The 21,730-nt window shown below is 39.9% G+C and overlaps 2 protein-coding genes across 10 annotated transcripts in view; one reads left to right on the forward strand and one right to left on the reverse strand.

Annotated features, from left to right (window-relative positions):
- Positions 1-16,724, reverse strand: part of LOC126618750 (putative pentatricopeptide repeat-containing protein At1g12700, mitochondrial) — a 29,124-nt gene extending 12,400 nt beyond the window's left edge. For 2 of the 7 annotated variants that reach the window (XM_050286902.1, XM_050286898.1), the window contains exon 1: positions 837-1,857. In XM_050286902.1, coding sequence (XP_050142859.1) covers positions 837-1,771 — 935 coding nt within the window. In that variant the 5' untranslated portion in view covers positions 1,772-1,857. Of the gene's footprint in view, positions 1-189; positions 1,858-13,838; positions 14,011-15,265 lie in introns of those variants that run through there. The other 5 variants (XM_050286905.1, XM_050286900.1, XM_050286901.1 and 2 more) reach the window with 5 other exon arrangements.
- A 1,593-nt stretch (positions 16,725-18,317) lies between these two features.
- Positions 18,318-21,675, forward strand: LOC126618751 (pentatricopeptide repeat-containing protein At4g14190, chloroplastic). Of its 3 annotated transcripts, none has more exons than XR_007621846.1 (3): positions 18,318-18,799; positions 19,058-20,761; positions 21,051-21,675. XR_007621846.1 is itself a non-coding variant. In XM_050286906.1 (2 exons), the coding sequence occupies exons 1-2, from the start codon at positions 18,407-18,409 to the stop codon at positions 20,231-20,233; spliced, it is 1,569 nt and encodes a 522-aa protein (XP_050142863.1). In that variant the 5' UTR covers positions 18,318-18,406; the 3' UTR covers positions 20,234-20,974. The 3 variants fall into 3 exon arrangements, 1 of the variants encoding a protein (XP_050142863.1); XR_007621847.1 differs by having other exon boundaries at positions 21,256-21,675; XM_050286906.1 differs by lacking the exon at positions 21,051-21,675 and having other exon boundaries at positions 19,058-20,974.
- The last annotated feature ends 55 nt before the right edge of the window (positions 21,676-21,730 follow it).

The following is a 21,730-nucleotide window of genomic DNA, read 5'->3' on the forward strand; positions in this document are numbered from 1 at the left end:
GGCTAAAATATACTCCATTACCGGTTCACGTAAACTCGAAGGTGGGTGAGGAGGGTGATCAATCAAAAGCGTAAGAAAAACATAACCAGTGAATGAAAATCTATCATTAGTATATGACCAATCTTCATTAATATAAATTTCAAACCACATAACATGTTATTCTGCACATGAAGCATCAGGACAGAGAACCTCTTAAAGTTCTTCCCGTTTCCAGACCAGGATTGAGGCATCAATCCTTCTTGGACCTTTTCTTACCCAGCTTCGAAGTTCCATCTATTCTCGCCTTAAATTCTTCGCGAACATCATCGGTCATCACTTCATTGCAGAGAGCACCCGAAAGTATCTTCAAAGTTACGCAATCAGGTGAGATTCCATGGCATACCATTTCGTCAAACAACCTTGTGGCTTCTTTCCATTGCCTGGTACGACACAATCCTTTAATTAAAGAGTTGTAAGTCACAACATTAGGCTTTTCCCCTCTACGGAACATTTCGTCGACAAGATTCAGTGCCTCTGTTGTCTTCCCTTCCTTGCATAAAGCATCCAGTACAGAATTGTATGTAACAATATCAGGCAAGGCTCCATAACCAATCATGGTTTTGAATAACCTCACACATTCTTCCCAGTTACCAGACTTGCATGAAGCAGAAATCAAGGAATTAAAAGTGACAACATCAGGCTTTATGCCTTTCGTTGTCATATTTTCCAACAGAGCAAGTGCTTCTTGAATTCTGTCATCCTTGCACAACGCGTTCATTAGAACACTGTATGTGTATACATCTGGTGAAATTCCGCCGTTACGCATGCAAATCAAGAAGCTCTTGGCCTTTTCCAACCTCCCCGATTGGCACAATGCATAAATTAGAGTGTTGTAGGTGACAACATCTGGCCTGACTCCATGATCTTCCATTCCTTCAAAAAGAGGGAGCACTTCTTCCCAGCGACTCATGTTGCATAACCCATGAATCAATGTGGTATAATTGAAAATATTCGGTACAACACTTTTGCTGATCATATCTCGAAATAGGGTCAATGCCTCATCTATTTGTCTTTCTTTACAGAGGCTATCGATGATTGGATTGTAGCATTCTTGGTTGGGCTTGAACCTTCCATCTTCCCACATCTTCGTAAGTATCTCGAGAGCCTTAGAAGTTTTCCCAGCTTTGCATAGTCCATTGATCATAGTAGCATAAGTTATTTCATTGCACGCGTATCCTTTCGTTTCTATTTCTTCGAAGAACTCCATTGCCTCCGCCAGGGAACAATTCTTGCAAAGCCCATGAAGAAAAGTATTTATAGAATGAGCATTGGGTTGAAGACCGTATTTAAGGGTAATTGCTAAAACAGAGAAACAAGCGTTCATCCAGTTCAGCCGGCACAAGCAATTCAGAAAAATATTCATTGTACTGACATCAGGTCGGAATTGAGCGCAACCCATCAACTGTTTACACATAGAAACCACAGCGGAATATTCCTTCATCTTGGAGAGTGCCCCCAACAAACAATTGAAAGTCCAAATAGAGGGCAAGGGTTTGGTTTGAATCATGGAATTAAAGTAACCCAAGGCTTCATCTTTCCTAATTTTTCCAGATTTGCATCGAGTCTGAATCATACTCTCCGACACCAAAAGGGTTTGTTTAATTGTATGCGTACAAGTAGGATTAGCATTAACAGCGTCGGAATGAAATGCCCTACTTGGATTCTGCAGAATGGCAAAAATGAAAGAAGGAAGATTACCTGGGAATGGAGTTCTTGTAGTTATCCTTTTCATCGTCCTCTTCGGTTTCGTTAAACTAGTCACTTTCGAGGAAGAGGAAAAAGAAGGAACGCAAGTTCGAGGTTATTGTGTTTTTTTTTTTTTTTCAACTGCTTCGGTGAGAATAAATAATGTGTAAAAAAATAAAGGTTTTTTATTTAAAATGGTCCCTGCGATTTGTATTATCCATAAGTTTGGTCCTTGAGATTTCAAATCAATAGAAGTAGTCCCTGAGATTGTCTACAATCCATGATTTTGGTCATTCGCTGAAGCTTTTGGCCGGAAGTTTGGGCAATTTTCAAAGCTTTGTAACTCAATCATTTCTTAACCAAATTCGACCCATAATATATCAAAATGAAGATAGGAAAGTGTAGAATAAGATTATATTTAATTGGAACCCCAATGATTGCCATAGATGGTCAGAAAATAGCCTCAAAGTTGACTGGTCCGAGGGAAAACTGGAAAACTTGCCAGAAACTCTTCAAAAACTGGGTAAACTTTAAACGTTCATAACTTCTTCAATACTCAACGAAATCATCAAAAACAAAAATCATAGTTCTCAACAAGAAGAAGAGAATGATACATTTTTCAACGGCTAAATCGCCGTGGTTTGGCCGGAAAACTGCTTGAAAGTGGCTGTTGAAAAACGAGTCAGCAACTTTCGATCCGTTTTCTGACCAAACCACGGCGATTTAGTTGTTGAAAATGTACCATTCTCTTCTTCTCGTTGAGAAATATGATTTTTGTTTTTGAATCACTTAATTTCGTTGAGTATTGAAGAAGTTATGAACGTTTAAAATTTACCCAGTTTCCGACGAGTTTTCCAGTTTTCCCTCAGACCAGTCAATTTTGAGGCTATTTTCCGACCATCTCCGGCAATCATTAGGATTCCAAATAGATATAATCTTATTCTATACTTTCCTATCTTCATTTTGATATATTACGGGTCGATTTTGGTTAAGAAGCGATTGAGTTACGAAGCTTTGAAAATTGCCTAAACTTCCGGCCAAAAGCTTCAGCGGAAGGACCAAAATCATGGATGGTGGACAATCTCAGGGACTACTTCTATTGATTTTAAATCTCAGGGACCAAACTTATGGATGATGCAAATCTCAATGACCATTTTGAATAAAAAGCCAAAAATAAATAAGTGTTTGATAAACTGTAGTGCTAAAAGTGCTTTTGTAAAAAAAGAAATAGGATTGTTTATATGAAAATTTCATTAATTGGTACCTAATTAAAAAAAGCAATTTTTTTATAAGCATGTGTAAAGCTGCTTCTAGGGGGTATAGGTAAGATTATCATACCAAAACCCATGTACCAATTATCATACCAAACTTTTGGTATGACAAAATCTATTACCATTATCATGCCAAACTTTTGGTATACCGAATTTCGGCATGCCAAATAGTTCGGTTGGTAAGGTATGTTAATGGTAATGGTAATTACCACTTTGTTTTAGGCCATTCTTTTGGGCTAAATTTTGATTTTTTTTTTCCAACTCAATTCAAGCCCCAAACGTGTTTTGGTCACTCCCTTTTGGCTTTCTAAAACTTTTTTATTTAAGGGAACTTTAAAGAAAAGCTCCGGATACTGTTCATTTTAACGAAAAACCACATTTTTACACTAAAAAGTCAATTATGATAGTATTCATTTTACCCTTTATTTTGCCTTTATCGTTAAAACTCAAAGTTTTCAAGTCATTTTCATTAGTTTTCCTTTTATTTAATTATGAGAAATTTATAGAGATTCATTTAAGAAACAAGAAGTAAAAAAATTAACTTGATAGACGAAGCCTGAGAGAAAGACATCCCAAATTGATGAAGGAGAAGATGAGGTGGACTCCAGAGAGAGAGAGTCACTGGAACTAGAGCAACAGAGATGAAGTATGTGGCTAGATGAGTGAAAAAATGAAGAGTCGCAGCGCAAGAAGGCTTAGATTTTTTTATTGGGAAAGTAGAAGTTAGAGGATGAGATGATTGGATAAATGACTAGAAAAAATAAAGTGCATATATAATGATAATAATACCTAATTATATATAAATGAATAAATAAATGATATAATATTAATAGTAGTGATATGGTATGGTATACCACTAGTAACCATTACAGTACCAAAAGTGTATGGTACGGTACAAATACCGTACCATTACCAATGGTTTTTGCCACAACTTTGGTATAGTACTGTTGATATGGTAATTTGGCAAAAAAATCCTGTGTTGGACCCATGATTTTGTAAGAAAATACCTTTTTTTTTTCATTTACGAACACAACTGATGGCACAACTTTTTAGGAAAGTTTAAACCCCCATCAAAAGATCGAATTACTTAAATACGCTTGTCTTGCCAAATTAAGCTGGAAGGTGTTATCTCAAGAAAATAATTGACGGTCCAGTTAGTAAAGAAGAAAATACCTCAGGCAGTAAGATGACTTTCTTCATTGCGAGATATAGCAAGATCACTCTTTGGCCTGGAAAAGGATTCTTAGAAGTAGAGTCGAATCATTTTCATGGGGATCTTAGGGGATCCCATGATCGTGACCGTTCATCGTACATTGTGCGGTCAGTTTTTGTTATATACTATTTATATTTAATTTTAAATTTTAAATTTTAAAATGATTTCTGATCGCACGATATGCGATAAACGGTCACAATCACAAGATCTCTAAGATCCCCAGGAAAAGGAATGTAGAGCACCTTTTCCAGAAGTAGAGATGTGCTCTAGAAATGCATGAGATGAATTGTGGGTAGTGATCAAGACATATGCTTTTGAACCATCATTGGGGGAGGGCGTCAGGTAGTCGACAGCCGGCACTCCATGATCACGTCGAATCCTTATGAAAATGAATCCAGAACAAAATCGCGCTAAAGCTAGGGCGTCACCCGTAAGTGGCGCGCTGTGTGGCCTGAGCACAGTGATAAGTGAGCAAGGGTCGCTGTATCTCCATCGGCACCCGGATGCAGTGTTAAATGAGCAAGGGGGCCATAGAAACTTCTTTTTGAACGACTCCACTCAAAGTTGTTTGGGAGCATATGCTCCTATCAACTTTACCCGGGACACACAAAAGAAGTACTTTGATCCTATTAGACGGGGGAGGGTGAAGAAGCTAGGACAGAAGGGTAGAGTTCAAGAGAGCAAAATGCGTTTAGGAACGTGGAATATAGGAACCTTAACGGGAAAATCTATGGAAGTAGTGGAAGTTATGGTGAGGAGAAGGATAAATATTATGTGCCTACAAGAAACTAAGTGGGTTGGTAGTAAGGCAAAGGATCTAGAAAACTCAGGGTTTAAACTTTGGTATTCGGGCACAAATAGAACGAGAAACGGTGTTGGCATCATCGTGGACAAGACCTTGGTACAAGATGTTGTAGATGTCAAGAGGGTAGGAGATAGAATCATGGCAATCAAGATTGTAATAGGACAAGAACTTATCAATGTGATTAGTGCGTACGCACCTCAAGTAGGGTTGGATACGAGTTCGAAGGAGAAATTTTGGGAAGATCTTGGAGACTTGGTGCAAGGAATTGCTCAGACGGAGAAGTTATTTATAGGAGGAGATTTAAATGGACACGTGGGCAGGGAGACAGGCAACTATGGAGGTTTTCATGGTGGCCATGGTTTTGGGGAGAGAAACGAGGATGGGGAAGCTATCTTGGATTTTGCAATGGCATATGATCTCTTCTTAGCCAACACCTTCTTTAAGAAGAGAGAAGAACATGTGATCACCTACAAGAGTGGGTCGTCAAAAACACAAATAGATTTTCTTCTAATGAGGAAAGGGGATCGTATAACTTGTAAGGATTGCAAAGTTATACCAGGAGAGAGCGTGGCTAATCAACATCGCTTGTTGGTGATGGATGTACATATCAAAAGAGTAAGACAAAAGAACAAGACTTGGAAGTGCCCAAGGACTAGATGGTGGAATCTAAAAGAAGAAAAACAAGCCATTTTCAAAGAGAAGGTAATCACCCAATGTGTGTGGGATAGAGAGGGGGAAGCTAGCCAAATGTGGGATTCCATGGCTAGTTGTATCCGAAAAGTAGCAAAAGAGGTATTAGGAGAGTCCAAGGGCTTTGCCCCACACCAAAAGGAATCTTGGTGGTGGAATGAGGAGGTACAAACAAAGGTGAAGGCTAAGAAGGAATGTTGTAAAGCCTTATACAAGGAGAGGACTGATGAAAATGGTGAAAGGTATAGAAAAGCGAAGCAAGAGGCGAAGAAAGCTGTCAGAGAAGCTAAGTTAGCGGCTTACGACGATATGTATAAACGACTAGATACCAAAGAAGGAGAGTTGGATATCTATAAACTATCTAGAGCAAGGGAAAAGAAGACAAGGGACCTAAACCAAGTGAGGTGCATCAAGGATGAGGATGGAAATGTTCTTGCTACAGAGAACGCGGTTAAAGACAGATGGAGAGGTTATTTTCATAATCTTTTCAATGAAGGACATGAAATGAGTGCTTCTTTAGGGGAGTTGAGTAACTCAGAAGAGTGTAGAAACTACTCTTTTTATCGTCGAATCCGGAAGGAAGAAGTGGTTGTAGCTTTGAAGAAGATGAAGCATAAAAAAGCAATAGGCCCAGACGATATACCAATCGAAGTGTGGAAACTTTTGGGAGAGACAGGTATAACATGGCTCACTGACCTTTTCAATAGGATTTTGAAAACGAAGAAGATGCCAAATGAGTGGCGAATGAGCACTTTGGTGCCTATCTACAAGAATAAGGGCGACGTACAAAATTGCATGAACTATAGGGGTATTAAGCTAATGAGTCATACAATGAAGCTCTGGGAGAGAGTCATTGAGCATAGATTGAGGCAAGAGACACGGGTTTCGGACAACCAATTCGGGTTCATGCCAGGGCGCTCAACCATGGAGGCAATCTATCTCTTACGAAGATTGATGGAAAGATATAGAGATGGGAAAAAGGATTTACACATGGTCTTTATAGATTTGGAAAAAGCGTATGATAGGGTCCCAAGAGACATTCTTTGGAGGATTTTAGAGAAGAAAGGAGTACGAGTAGCATATATCCAAGCTATAAAGGATATGTATGAAGGAGCAAAGACTGCCGTAAGAACTCATGAAGGACAAACCGAAAGCTTTCCCATAACTGTAGGATTACATCAAGGCTCATCCTTAAGTCCTTACCTTTTTGCGTTGGTAATGGATGAGTTAACACGACATATTCAAGATGATATTCCTTGGTGTATGCTTTTCGCAGACGATATAGTGTTGATAGATGAAACTCAGGAAGGGGTAAATGCAAAGCTTAACCTTTGGAGAGAAGTGTTGGAATCTAAAGGTCTTCGCCTAAGCCGATCAAAGACAGAATATATGGAGTGCAAGTTCAGTGCAAATGGAGGCCAAAACGAGTTAGGGGTGAGGATCGGAGATCAAGAAATACCAAAGAGCGACCGTTTTCGTTACCTAGGATCTATCTTGCAAAAGAACGGAGAATTAGATGGAGATCTCAACCATAGAATACAAGCTGGATGGATGAAGTGGAAGAGTGCATCCGGCGTGTTGTGTGACCGCCGTATGCCACTGAAGCTCAAGGGAAAATTTTATAGGACGGCAATAAGGCCGGCGATGCTGTATGGCACAGAATGTTGGGCGGTGAAACATCAACACGTACACAAAATGGGTGTAGCGGAGATGAGGATGCTTCGTGGGATGTGTGGGCACACGAGAAAGGATAAGATTGGGAATGAGGATATCCGAGGTAAAGTAGGAGTAACCGAAATTGTAGGAAATATGAGAGAAAATCGGCTCCGGTGATTTTGAACATGTGCAGAGAAGAGGTCGGACAAATCAAGATCTTAGAAGTGCAAGAATGAAGCTTCTACTGGTGGAGATTCAAGTGTGCTTTGGAACTTAATGCCAGCCCCTATAAAAATCTGCACTCGACGAAGCTTCAGAAATCAAAGAGGCGCCTGCTCAGAAATCGAAGAGGCGTTTGCTTTCTCAAAAGCTGGGCTGCTTAGAGATCACGAGGGTTGATCTCAGAAATCGAAGAGGCGTTTGCTTTCTCAAAAGTTGGGCTGCTCAAAGACCACGAAGGCCGATCTCAAAAATCGAAGAGGCGCTCGCTTTCTCAAAAGCTGGGCTCCCCAGAGACCACGAGGGCCGATCTCAGAAATCGAAGAGGCACCTACTTTTCCAGCCTTTTCCAGCCTTGTCAGCACCTGTCACACGCACACTCAGTTTTGCGGAAATTATGGGCATTCTGTCAAAGACTTCTGGGGAAGTAGAAAACACATGAATCTTACTGTTCAATCACCCACTTCTCACACGCAACAATAGCTCATGGGTACCACAGATAACTTTGCCAAAGTTCTCTGCCAAAGTTGAGCACGTGAAGCTTGCAGCTCCCACTACATCGCTCTGACCAAGAAGGGTAAAAGAATAACAAAGAAACAGCACTAACAAAGTTTAGACCCATAAATTTTGAAGGTCTAGCTACCATATTATTACCCACAAGGGTAAAGGAACAGTACCACTGCTGGATAATTGGAAAGTCCCTGTGTGTCAACCTCTGTGCTTCGTGGCAAGGTAGACTAGCAAACATGCCCAACCTTTACTCACATTCGAGAAAACACTCCCAATAAGATTGCTTGCTCCAAAATCGAAGAGGCACCGTCCTCCGAATCTCGAGAGCCAGACTCCCAACATGACTACTTTCTTAAAAATCGAAGAGAGGGTAAAGGAACAGTACCATTGCTGGATAATTGGAAAGTCCCTGTGTGTCAACCTCTGTGCTTCGTGGCAAGGTAGACTAGCAAACATGCCAAACCTTTACTCACATTCGAGAAAACACTCCCAACAAGATTGCTTGCTCCAAAATCGAAGAGGCACCGCCCTCCGAATCTCGAGAGCCAGACTCCCAACATGATTACTTTCTCAAAAATCGAAGAGACACTGCTCCCCGAATCTCGAGAGCCAGACCCCCAGCATGATTGCTTTCTCAAAAATCGATGAGGCATCGTTCTCCGAATCAATCGAAGAGGCGCTCGCTTTCTCAAAAGATGGGCTGCTCAGAGACCACGAGGGCCGATCTCAGAAATCGAAGAGGCACCTACTTTTCTAGCCTTGTCAGCACCTGTCACACGCACACTCAGCTTTGCAGAAATTATGGGCATTCTGTCGAAGACTTCTGGTGAAGTAGAAAGCACATGAATCTTACTGTTCAATCACCCACTTCCCACACGCAACAATAGCTCATGGGTACCACAAATAACTTTGCCAAAGTTCTCTGCCAAAGTTGAGCACGTGAAGCTTGCAGCTCCCACTACATCGCTCTGACCAAGAAAGGTAAAAGAATAGCAAAGAAACAGCACTAACAAAAGTTTAGACACATAAATTTTGAAGGTCTAGCTACCATATTATTACCCACAACTGTAAAGGAACAGTACCACTGCTGGATAATTGGAAAGTCCCTGTGTGTCAACCTCTGTGCTTCGTGGCAAGGTAGACTAGCAAACATGCCCAACCTTTACTCACATTCGAGAAAACACTCCCAATAAGATTGCTTGCTTCAAAATCGAAGAGGCACCGTCCTCCGAATCTCGAGAGCCAGACTCCCAACATGACTACTTTCTCAAAATCGAAGAGAGGGTAAAGGAACAGTACCATTGCTGGATAATTGGAAAGTCCCTGTGTGTCAACCTTTGTGCTTCGTGGCAAGGTAGACTAGCAAACATGCCCAACCTTTACTCACATTCGAGACAACACTCCCAACAAGATTGCTTGCTCCAAAATCGAAGAGGCACCGCCCTCCGAATCTCGAGAGCTAGACTCCCAACATGATTACTTCCTCAAAAATCGAAGAGGCACTGCTCTCCGAATCTCGAGAGTCATACCCCCAGCATGATTGCTTTCTCAAAAATCGAAGAGGCATCGTTCTCCGAATCTCGAGAGCCAGATACCACAGACCACTTTTTCAAAGTGCTCTGACAGAGTTAAAACATGTGAAACTGGCAGCTCCCACTACCGTGCTATGACCAAGCAGGGTAAAGGAATAGCATTACTACTTGTTGTTAGGGAGACTCCTATATATGTCGACCTCCATCCCCAACGGACAGGCAGACCTGCAAAAATGCTCAACCCTTCATCATATCTGAGAGGGCACTCCCAACGAAGCCTTTCGAAATATTCAGCTTTCTTTCCCCCCGATAATACCTCTGCAAACAAGCTATACTAGAGCAAGAATATCTCATATCATCAGGGTTAAAAGCAAGAGTATCCCATATCATGCTTTTTCCCTGTCTTTTCTTTTGGCCTTGTTTTTACCTGCAAGACAAGGAGAAAGAGAGCAATCAGTCAGCACTTGGAATCAAGCTTCCAGCCAGGAACTGACTGCCTGGAACCCCTTACCTGATTACTTACCTGGCATTGCTCTCGAGTACTCATCTTCAACATCTTATGTTTCCAGGGAAGATTCTGCATCTGCTTGAGGAACAGATAGGGCAAGTGCGAAGGATACAAGGAAGCATGTGGAGACAAGCGTAACAGCACACGTGCCGATACATTCATTACTCTGTCAAAAGCAAAAGTATCCCATATCAGCAGGGTGGAACGTACTCTAGATTTGATGGACTTGTTTTGACCCTCAAATTCTTCAGTCGGCCTTATACTCTGGAGGAAACCAGAAAACCCTCCAGCTCAGTTCAAGAATAAGCCTGTGGAAAGTTACTTCTTCAAAAGCAAAAGTATCTCATATCATCTCTTCTCATTTTTCTTCTCTTTATCCTTCATGCTGCTGCAAGATGGGGAGAAGGTGAACAATCAGTCGGAGCTCTGATTGCTTACCTTGTTTGTCACCTCTTTCAGCAGACCCCCTAGCTCGGCGACTTGGGGGACTCCTACTACCTGGTTTGTATCGCGCTTGACCAAGCCTGAAACTACAAGTAAGCTTCAAGTGAAATTGATACATTACCTTGTGCATCTCCACCAGTTAAAGATACCACCCCTGGATGGAGGAAGAGTACTTCCAGAGAAGATGCCACATCTACCTATGAGACAGATAAGGCAAGTCAAGACGACACCACACTCCGATACTTAGAAGTTTCGTGATTACGAGATCATTCTCCCACAATATTTCCTAATGGCATTTGTACTAAATCATTCACTTGTACTCACTAAATGAGAGCTTGAACCTATGTACTTGTGTAAACCCTTCACAATTAATGAGAACTCTTCTATTCCGTGGACGTAGCCAATCTGGGTGAACCACGTACATCTTGTGTTTGCTTTCCTATCTCTATCCATTTATATACTTATCCACACTAATGACCGGAGCAATCTAGCGAAGCTCACAAAAAGCGATCGTTTTCGCTACCTAGGATCTATCTTGCAAGAGAACGGAGAATTAGATGGAGATCTCAACCATAGAATACGAGCTGGATGGAAAGAGTGCATCCGGCGTGTTGTGTGACCGTCGTAGGCCACTGAAGCTCAAGGGAAAATTTTATAGGACGGCAATAAGGCTAGCGATGTTGTATGGCACAGAATGTTGGGTGGTGAAACATCAACACGTACACAAAATGGGTGTAGCGGAGATGAGGATGCTTCGTGGGATGTGTGGGCACACGAGAAAGGATAAGATTGGGAATGAGGATATCCGAGGTAAAGTAGGAGTAACCGAAATTGTAGGAAATATGAGAGAAAATCGGCTCCGGTGATTTTGAACATGTGCAAAGAAGGCCGACTGACGCTCCGGTTCGAAGATGTGACTACGGGACAGAGGTTCAGGGCCGAAGGGGTAGAGGAAGACCTAGGACAACTTTGGAAGAGACTCTAAGAAAAGACGTAGAGTACTTGGATCTAACGGAGGACATGACACAAAACCGAGCGCAATGGCGTTCTAGGATTCATATAGCCGACCCCACTTAGTGGGAAAAGGCTTTGTTGTTGTTGTTGTTGTATACTTCCATCTTGCTCTAAGGATCAAAGAAGTGCTTTAGACTGGAAAAAGTTAGTCATTTTATTGAAAATAACTGTTGGAATCACTTCACACTTAATCAAGTTTTAAGTGTGGATATAGTTAAAAAAAATTGTAATGTTACGATCTGCTTCCTCTAATTGTGAGTTTTGTATAAAATCAGCAACGTGGTTGCAAAATGAAGAAGGACAACAGCTAATCAGAAAGAGTTTGTTAAGAAAAATGTGGAAGCTAACTAGTAACAATTTATCGTATATGCTTGATTGGATGAATAGTCTTGATTTTTTGGATTCAAATGAGTTAAGTGACCTTAGTAGAGTTCTTATTTGTTGGTAGATTTGGAATGATAGAAATAATTGGATTTTTCGGGGTGATGTACCCTATCCTAGAAGGTCTCAAATGATTGTTACTAGTGTGGGGGTAGATTTTTATAATGCAAGCACAAGAATTAATTTGAATAAGGGTACGGATATCTCCACTATTGTTAAATGGCATCCCCCTGATAAAGATTTTGTTAAACTAAACTTGACTTTTTATTCAAAATGGTCATTGAGATTTGCATCATCCATAAGTTTGGTCCTTGAGATTTAAAATCAATAGAAGTAGTCCCTGAGATTGTCCACCATCCATAATTTTGGTCCTTCCGCTGAAGCTTTTGGCCCGAAGTTTGGGCAATTTTCAAAGCTTTGTAACTCAATCGTTTCTTAACCAAATTCGACCCATAATATATCAAAATGAAGATAGGAAAGTGTAGAATAAGGTTATATCTATTTGGAAGCCCAATGATTGCCGGAGATGGTCAGAAAATAACCTCAAAGTTGACTGGTCCAAGGGAAAACTGGAAAACTTGCCGGAAACTCGCCGAAACTGGGTAAAATTTAAACGTTCATAACTTCTTCAATACTCAACGAACTCAAGTGATTCAAAAACGAAAATCATACTTCTCAACGAAAAGAAGAGAATGGTACCTTTTTCAACGGTTAACTCATTGTGGTTTGGCCAGAAAACGGCTGTTGAAAAACGAGTCAGCAACTTTCGAGCCGTTTTCAGGCCAAACCACGGCGATTTAGCCGTTGAAAAAGGTACCATTCTCTTCTTCTCGTCGAGAAGTATGATTTTTATTTTTGAATCACTTAATTTCGTTGAGTATTGAAGAAGTTATGAACATTTAAAGTTTACCTAGTTTCCGGCGAGTTTTCCAGTTTTCCCTCGGACCAGTCAATTTGAGGCTATTTTCCGACCATCTCCGGCTACCATTGGGCTTCCAAATAGATATAATCTTATTCTATACTTTCTTATCTTCATTTTGAGATATTATGGGTCGAATTTAGTTAAGAAACGATTGAGTTACGAAGCTTTGAAAATTGACCAAACTTCCGGCCAAAAGCTTCAGCGGAAGGATCAAAATCATGGATGGTGGACAATCTTAGGAACTACTTCTATTGATTTTAAATCTCAAGGACCAAACTTATGGATGATGCAAATCTCATGGACCATTTTGAATAAAAAGCCAACTAAACTTTGATGGCTCTGTTATGCAAGAGAAAACTTTTTTTCATTTGGGCTTTACTGGTGCTGGTTGTACTCGCAGTTTCTCTCTTTAATAAATTTTTCTTCGATAAAAAAAAAAAGGTTAGATGATGAATGTAACTAATGAAAATGTGAGAATGTGATCGTGCAATATCAAAGGAAATAGTTTCAACATTGTCAAAGATGATATGGGGAGATGGAGACATGAGACTCATTCGTTGGATGAACGTGTCTAGTTGCCAAAGGCTATGCGAAAATTTGGCTCTCGCCGTCTCCGTGATATGAATCTTATAGGCGGGGAAGTGCTATCAAGTGTTATACTTTCAGGCAGCGAAGTTCCAAATTGGTTCAGTTGCCGTAAGGACGTATAAATACATAGACGGCCACCAATGAAGTACGTATAAATGACCATGGTGATTGTTCGTTGAGATCAAACCAGACAGATCGATGCAGCTCATGGCTGGCTAAAATACATTCCATTACCGGCTCACATAAAATCGAAGGTGGATGAGGGGGATGATCAATCAAAGCCGTACCGGCTCACATAAAACAGAATTGTATGTAACAATATCAGGCAAGACTCCATAACCAATCATGGTTTTGAATAACCTCACACATTCTTCCCAGTTACCAGACTTGCATGAAGCAGAAATCAAGGAATTAAAAGTGACAACATCAGGCTTTATGCCTTTCGTTGTCATATTTTCCAACAGAGCAAGTGCTTCTTGAATTCTGTCATCCTTGCACAACGCGTTCATTAGAACACTATATGTGTATACATCTGGTGAAATTCTGCCGTTAAACATGCAAATCAAGAAGCTCTTGGCCTTTTCCAACCTCCCCAATTGGCACAATGCATAAACTAGAGTGGTGTAGGTGACAACATCTGGCCTGACTCCATGATCTTCCATTCCTTCAAAAAGAGGGAGCACTTCTTCCCAACGACTCATGTTGCATAACCCATGAATCAAAGAGTTATAACTGATAATATCCGGTACAACACTTTTGCTGATCATATCTCGAAATAGGGTCAAGGCCTCATCCATTCGGCTTTCTTTACACAAGCTATCGATGATTGGATTGTAGCAATCTTGTTTTGGCTCAAACCTTCCATCTTCCCACATCTTCTTAAGAGTCTCGAGTGCCTTAGAAATTTTCCCTTGTTTGCATAATCCACTGATCATAGTAGCATAAGTTATTTCATTGCATGCGTATCCTTTCATCACACCCCAAGCACAAAAAACTAAAAATTAATAACGATATGGTTAATAAACAAGCCCTAAACTGAAGTCGGTATGCAGCCAACATATATCTGCCGCTGCCTTCTTTCCAGAAGTATTTAGTTTTGCACAAGCTAGGGAAAGCGCACGCTCAAATATCACACACTAAGTAGCAACCTGATTAGCACCAAGTCTCACTAACATCCGAGACTTCCACCATTTAAAATACCTCATGGAATCAACCAATATGAATCCATATGACATCAAATAAAAATAGGCAGTGCCTGTTCATTAGGCAATCAATATAGCAAAAGATGAGAATGAGAGTCAACTTCCACCAAAAGATGAAGTTATACTATGACTGCAACCACGCAGAAGACTCGTGATTCAGCAGATAAAATCTCACCTCGGCCAAGACTAGCAGTCATGTTGTCTCTAATCAATCCTCTCGCTGAAATATTCCTTGAACGACCAATTTCTAGAGGAGAGGGACCAACATTTAATTTGGAAGCACCATGAAACGGAGGATCTTGAAGTAACATCACACAAGTAGCGTGTAACAAAAAGGAGAAACATATAACCACTCATCCTTAGAAGTCCAATTACATATTACCACTCTTCATCAATATAAATTTCAAACCATTCTGCACGTGAAGCATGTAGTTTAGGACGAAGAACCTCCTAAAATTCCTCCCGTTTCTAGACCAGGCATCAATCCTTTTTGGACCATTTCCTTACCAAGCTACAAAGCTCCATCTATTCTCGCTTCAAATTCTTTGCGAACCTCATCTGTCATATTTCCATTGCAGAGAGCACCCGAGAGTATGTTCAAAGTTATGAAATTAGGTAAGATTCCACGGCAAACCATTTCATCAAACAACCTTGTGGCTTCTCTCCATTGGCTGGTCCGGCACAATCCATTAATTAAGGAGTTGTAAGTCACACAATTAGGCTTTTCACCTCTGCGGACCATTTCTTCCACAAGATTCAGTGCCTCTTCTGTCTTCCCTTCCTTGCATAAAGCATCCAGAACAGTACTGTATGTAACAATATCAGGCAAGACTCCATAATCAATCATGTTTTTAAATAACCTCACACCTTCGTCCCAGTTACCAGACTTGCATGAAGCAGAAATCAAGGAATTAAAAGTGACAACATCAGGCTTTATACCTTTCTCGGTCATTGTTCCCAACAGAGTAAGTGCTTCTTGAATTCTTTCTTCCTTGCAAAGAGTGGTCATAAGAACATTATAGGTGACAATATTAGGCTTGACTCCTTGATCTACCATTCCTTCAAAAAGAGACAGCACTTCTTCCCAGCGACTCGTGTTGCATAACCCATGAATCAATGTGGTATAATTGAAAATATTCGGTACAACACTTTTGCTGATCATATCTCGAAATAGGGTCAATGCCTCATCTATTTGTCTTTCTTTACAGAGGCTATCGATGATTGGATTGTAGCATTCTGGGTTGGGCTTGAACCTTCCATCTTCCCACATCTTCGTAAGTATCTCGAGAGCCTTAGAAGTTTTCCCAGCTTTGCATAGTCCATTGATCATAGTAGCATAAGTTATTTCATTGCACGCGTATCCTTTCGTTTCTATTTCTTCGAAGAACTCCATTGCCTCCGCCAGGGAACAATTCTTGCAAAGCCCATGAAGAAAAGTAGTTATAGAATGAGCATTGGGTTGAAGACCGTATTTAAGGGTAATTGCTAAAACAGAGAAACAAGCGTTCATCCGGTTCAGCCGGCACATGCAATTCAGAAAAATATTGATTGTACAGACATCAGGTCGGAATTGAGCGCAACCCATCAACTGTTTACACATAGAAACCACAGCAGAATATTCCTTCATCTTGGAGAGTGCCCCCAACAAATAATTCAAAGTCCAAACAGAGGGCAAGGGTTTGATTTGAATCATGGAATAAAAGTAACCCAAGGCTTCATCTTTCCTAATTTTTCCAGATTTGCATCGAGTCTGAATCATACTCTCCGACACCAAATGGGTTTGTTTAATTGTATGCGTACAAGTAGGATTAGCATTAACAGCGTCGGAATGAAATGCCCTACTTGGATTCTGCAGAATGGCAAAAATGAAAGAAGGAAGATTACCTGGGAATGGAATTCTTGTAGTTATCCTTTTCATCGTCCTCTTCAGTTTCAGTTCGCCTGACAAATTCAGCAAACCTCACTTCGTTAAACTAGTCATTTTCGAGGAAGAGGAAAAATTAAGGAACGCGAGTTTGAGGTTATTGTTTTTTTTTTATTTATTTTTCTTCCCAAAACTGCTTCGGTGTGAATAAATAGCTGTGGAAAAAAAATAAATAAATGTTTGATAAATTGTAGTTCTAAAAGTATTTAAAAAAAAAAAGGATAGAATTGTTAATATAAAAATTTCATTAATTGATAGTATTAGTATTCACTTGCCCCTAATTAAAAATAATAATATTTTTTTAGAAGCATGTGTAAAGTTGCTTCTAGATATTACTATTTGGACTTATGATTTTGAAAAAAAACATTTTTTTTCATTGATGAACCCAACTGATGGCACTACTTTTTAGGAAAGTTTAAACCCCATCAAAAGATCAAATTATTTAGATAACGCTTGTCTTGCCAAATTAAGCTGGAAGGTGTTATCTCAAGAAAATAATTGAAGGTCTAGTTAGTAAAGAATAAAATACCTTATGCAAGATGACTTTCTTCGTTGCGAGATTAAGCAAGATCACTTTTTGGCCTGGAAAAGTATTCTTAGAAGTAGAGATGTGCTCTAGAAAGGCATGAGATGGATCGTGGGTAATAATCAAGATATACGCTTTTGAAACCGTTGGATTTTTCCTTACCCACTTCCAGCTTGCTCCTAAGGATCAAAGAAGTGCTTTAGACTGGAAATGGTTAGTCATTTTATTGAAAATAACTGTTAGAATCACTTCAAATTTAATCAAGTGTGGATATAGTTAAAAAAAATTGTAATGTTACGATCTGCTTCCTCTAATGGTGAGTTTTGTACCAAATCAGCAACGTGGTTGCAAAATGAAGAATGACAGCAGTTAATCAGAAAGAGTTTGTTAAGAAAAATGTGGAAGCTAACCAGTAACAATTTATCGGATATGCTTGATTGGTTGAATAGTTTGGATTATTCAAATTCAAATGAGTTAAGTGACCTTAGTAGAGTTTATATTTGTTGGCAGATTTAGAATGATAGAAATAATTAGATTTTTCGGGGTGATGTGCCCTATCCTTAATACTTGAGTAATAATGCCTTGATTATATTAAAAGTTTTAAGATGGGAATAGGATTCTCTACTCCAAGCAAGTAAACTCACATACTGTGACATAATTGACATAGAGATTATGCGACCATCTCTATGTCTGCGACAATATCTTCAAGTCCCTGCCTGCATCATGACAAAACCTTGCAATATAATATGTGTCAATATAATATGTTGCAAGAGAAAGAGTGAAGAAGGAAACGAGTGTGTGAAAATCATTGTTTAACGTAAAAATAGCATGTGTCTCACATTGCCACATCAATATTTAACATTTGACCAAACTATCATCTTATATATATAGGGACAAGGATTGTCTGTCCTCTCACTTCCGGTGCCCTCCTGTTTTGTGTGGTCACGGTTAAGCCAATTCAACATTTTATATTGTTTTTTTTATAGAAATAATAAGACAAAAATGAATAGTAATATAAAATGTTGACGTGGCTTAACCGTGATCACATAAATAGAAGGACAAGGACATCCGAAGTGGGAGGGCAGACAATTCTTATCCTATATATAGTGTGTAAATATATCAAAATTTGAAAGAATAGATTGTAACGTGAGAAAATTAAAACCGTCCCGACTAATTTTTGAAAATGGTTGAAATGCACTAAAGCCTCAAACAAAAATAAAAAATAAAATGGAAGGGAGGAACGAGAGGCAACCCACGGAAGCAACCAGATTGGAAGATGGAGAGTGTTGTGCCCCTGCACCGTTTCCATTGCCTAATACCACCGACATGGAAGCTCAATCCCAGTACCAACAGCTTCCTCTTCCCCAGAACCCTAACCACAAAACCCTCCCCCAAACCCAGAACACCATTCCCTTCTTCTCTTTGCTATTCCGACCCATTTCCGCCACCAGATGTAGCCGCTCCACGCGGTGGTTCTACAAAGCACACCACCCTCCTTGTGGAGACTTTCCATGAGCACCAGAGGCTCAAAGACTTACTTGTGAAGGTCACCACCGAGGACTGTTGCCCTTTAAAATTGCTTGCAGATGATGGTGATTGGACCAAAGACCAATTTTGGGCTGTCATCAAATTCCTCAACAATGCTTCCAGGTCCAAGGAAATTCTTCAGGTTTCTCTCTCTCTCTCTCTCTGTTGCTATATAATATTCTAATAACTACTGGATTTGGAATTTGAATATTGGGTTTTTAGGAAAAATGAATTGGGTTTTTAGGAATTAAGCATGTTTGATTTGGATAATGTTTTTTACCTTCCGTTCATTGCTTTTCTTATATTTTTCTGACCATCCAAACAGAGCATCATGACGAGTAGTTTTTTGGATAATTTCTTATGTTTCTTATTGTAATGGTGGCTTGGACACTTTGAACAGTTGTTTGAGATGTGGAAGAAGATCGAGAAATCGCGGATTAATGAGTTCAACTACAGCAAGATAATAGGATTGTTAAGTGAAGAGGGCCTCATGGAAGAGGCAGCGCCATGCTTTCAAGAGATGAAGAGTCATGATCTTAGGCCGTCTTTGGAGGTTTACAATTCAATGATTCATGGTTTTGCCAGACAAGGAAACTTTGATGATGCTTTGTTTTACTTTAACGAGATGAGAGAAATGAATGTAGCTCCAGAAACTGATACATATGATGGGCTTATTGAAGCGTATGGGAAGTATAAAATGTATGATGAGATGGGTATGTGCGTGAAGAAAATGAAACTAAATGGCTGCCCACCTGACCACATTACATATAATTTGCTTATTCGAGAGTTTTCAAGGGGCGGGTTACTCAAAAGAATTGAAAGTGTGTATCAGTCCATGCTTTCTAAGAGAATGTTTTTGCAGTCTTCTACTTTGATTGCAATGCTTGAGGTTTATGCGAAATTTGGGATCTTGGATAAGATGGAAAAGGTTTATATGAGACTTTTGAACTCCAGAACACTGGTGAAGGATGACTTAATTAGGAAACTAGCTGAAGTTTATATCGAGAACTATATGTTTTCAAGATTAGAGAACTTGGGAGTTGATATTTCTTCAAGATTTGGTCAGACTGATCTAGTTTGGTGTCTGCGTCTTCTATCTCGTGCTGGACTTCTTAGTCGAAGAGGAATGGATTCCATTGTTGAAGAGATGAAGGAACAAAAAACCCCGTGGAATGCAACGGTTGCAAACACTATCATGTTAGCTTATTTGAAGATGAAAGATTTCACACACTTGAGAATCTTGCTCTCTCAATTACTAACCCAGGGTGTGGAGCCGGATATTATCACAGTTGGAATTCTATTTGATGCAAATATGATTGGCTACGACGGGTCTGGGACTTTAGATATATGGAAAAAGAAGGGCTTGCTCCAAAGATCTGTGGAGATGAATACCGATCCCCTGGTTCTCACCACATTTGGGAAAGGACATTTCCTTAGAAACTGTGAAGCAGCATTCTCCTCGCTTGAGCCTGACTTTAGAGAAAATAAAACATGGACTTACCATCATCTCATTGATTTAGTCTTAAAACACACCGAATCTAGCCTCAAGATGAAGGATGCAATGAAGTCAATCTAAGCTAGCTTAGCAAAGTTACCCTTTTCTTTGGTCCGAAAATATCTTTGAAAAGATACTGTTATTCAAACTGTTGTGTTCATGTACTGACCCAAGGGACACTTTTGTACATAAATATGTGACAGAACCTCTTAGGATAGATTTTAGATAATCTTCAAAACATCTGCTTCCTGGAATGCGGGATATTCAGATCATAAAGAGGAGAATTTACTGCTAGACGCAATGCAATGTTATTGGACAAAGGTTGTCTGCTAGAGGCTACTAATGCAACTTGACATCTGCATTTCTTGAATTGATATCCCTTCTGTGCTACCCTTGCTGTGCCCCTTCATTCTGGATTAATCGCATGTTTGGTATCATCTTTGGGAGCCAGGTTTTGAAACTTGATTTGGCGAGTGAACAAAATTCTGTAAGCACAAATCATTCCATCATGATAAGGCAGATTCGGTAGACATTGGGAGTGGTTAACTCAGAAGAGCAAAGACATGCCCGATGTTTATCGCAGAAGGGTTGCTGGTCCGGTGGTGGATGGTATGCTATAAAACTTCTTTTTTCATTTTCTCAGAGAGATTCTTGGTAATCTTTATGGGTGTCATTTTGACTAAAGCAGTTTGAGTTTGGATTTTGAATTATAATTGTCGGAAATCCTAGAACCTACATAATTTGTAAATTTGGCACACGTTGTAGCGAAACATTGCAAGGGAAACATGTTTACAGCAATGAGATTTATTTTCTACTAGGTAATTTCTTCCTTTTTGTTTCTTTTGCTAATTTGAAGAAATACTTTCCTAATCAATAGCTCGATCCGAAATTAATACAGTAAAGTGCTTTTTACCATGCTAGCTGCATATTATCTACTTTCTCTAGAATGGAAGAGTTGGGATACTTTGTTCATTCCTAAAAATATTACCCGGATCGATGTTGGTCTTAATACGCACCAATCGATCGAAATTATCCTTGAAGTACCTGGTTCCATAGACTCTTCCCTCAGAATAGCTTGCCTTGCCATTGTGGTTGATCCCCAGGTCAAGATCTTTGTAGATGAAGGCGGCTTCCCTTGGATTCATGGAAGCAAAAGGAATCATGTACTCACTCTCTGATACACAAAAGTGGCCTCCATTTCTAATTTTCATCTGCAAGTTATGCTCGTGAGCACAAACGATGGCTTGTTGCACTTGAGATTCGTGCAAGGCAGTGATGGTAAGGAACGTTTTGGGGTTGAGGATGCGTTGAAGCGAAGATTTCCGATGTAAGATTGGAAAACAGATGAGCAAGAAGCACTGTTATGAGTGTAAATTGCTGCACTGATTGGATGATGAGCGCTCAGTTTGTAAATGTTTCTGAAGCCTAAGGGGATGTACATTTTTTAGCATTCATGTGATGAGATTTTGTATGGACCATGCGCTTATATGAATGTGATTTCATCCTCTGAGTTCTGACAATAATTGGTAGGTTGCTGGTATCGGGTACCAGACTAGTGGTACTAAATCCGTACGCAGT

This window comes from Malus sylvestris, chromosome 4 (assembly GCF_916048215.2).
Source record: "Malus sylvestris chromosome 4, drMalSylv7.2, whole genome shotgun sequence".
Taxonomy (NCBI): domain Eukaryota; kingdom Viridiplantae; phylum Streptophyta; class Magnoliopsida; order Rosales; family Rosaceae; genus Malus; species Malus sylvestris.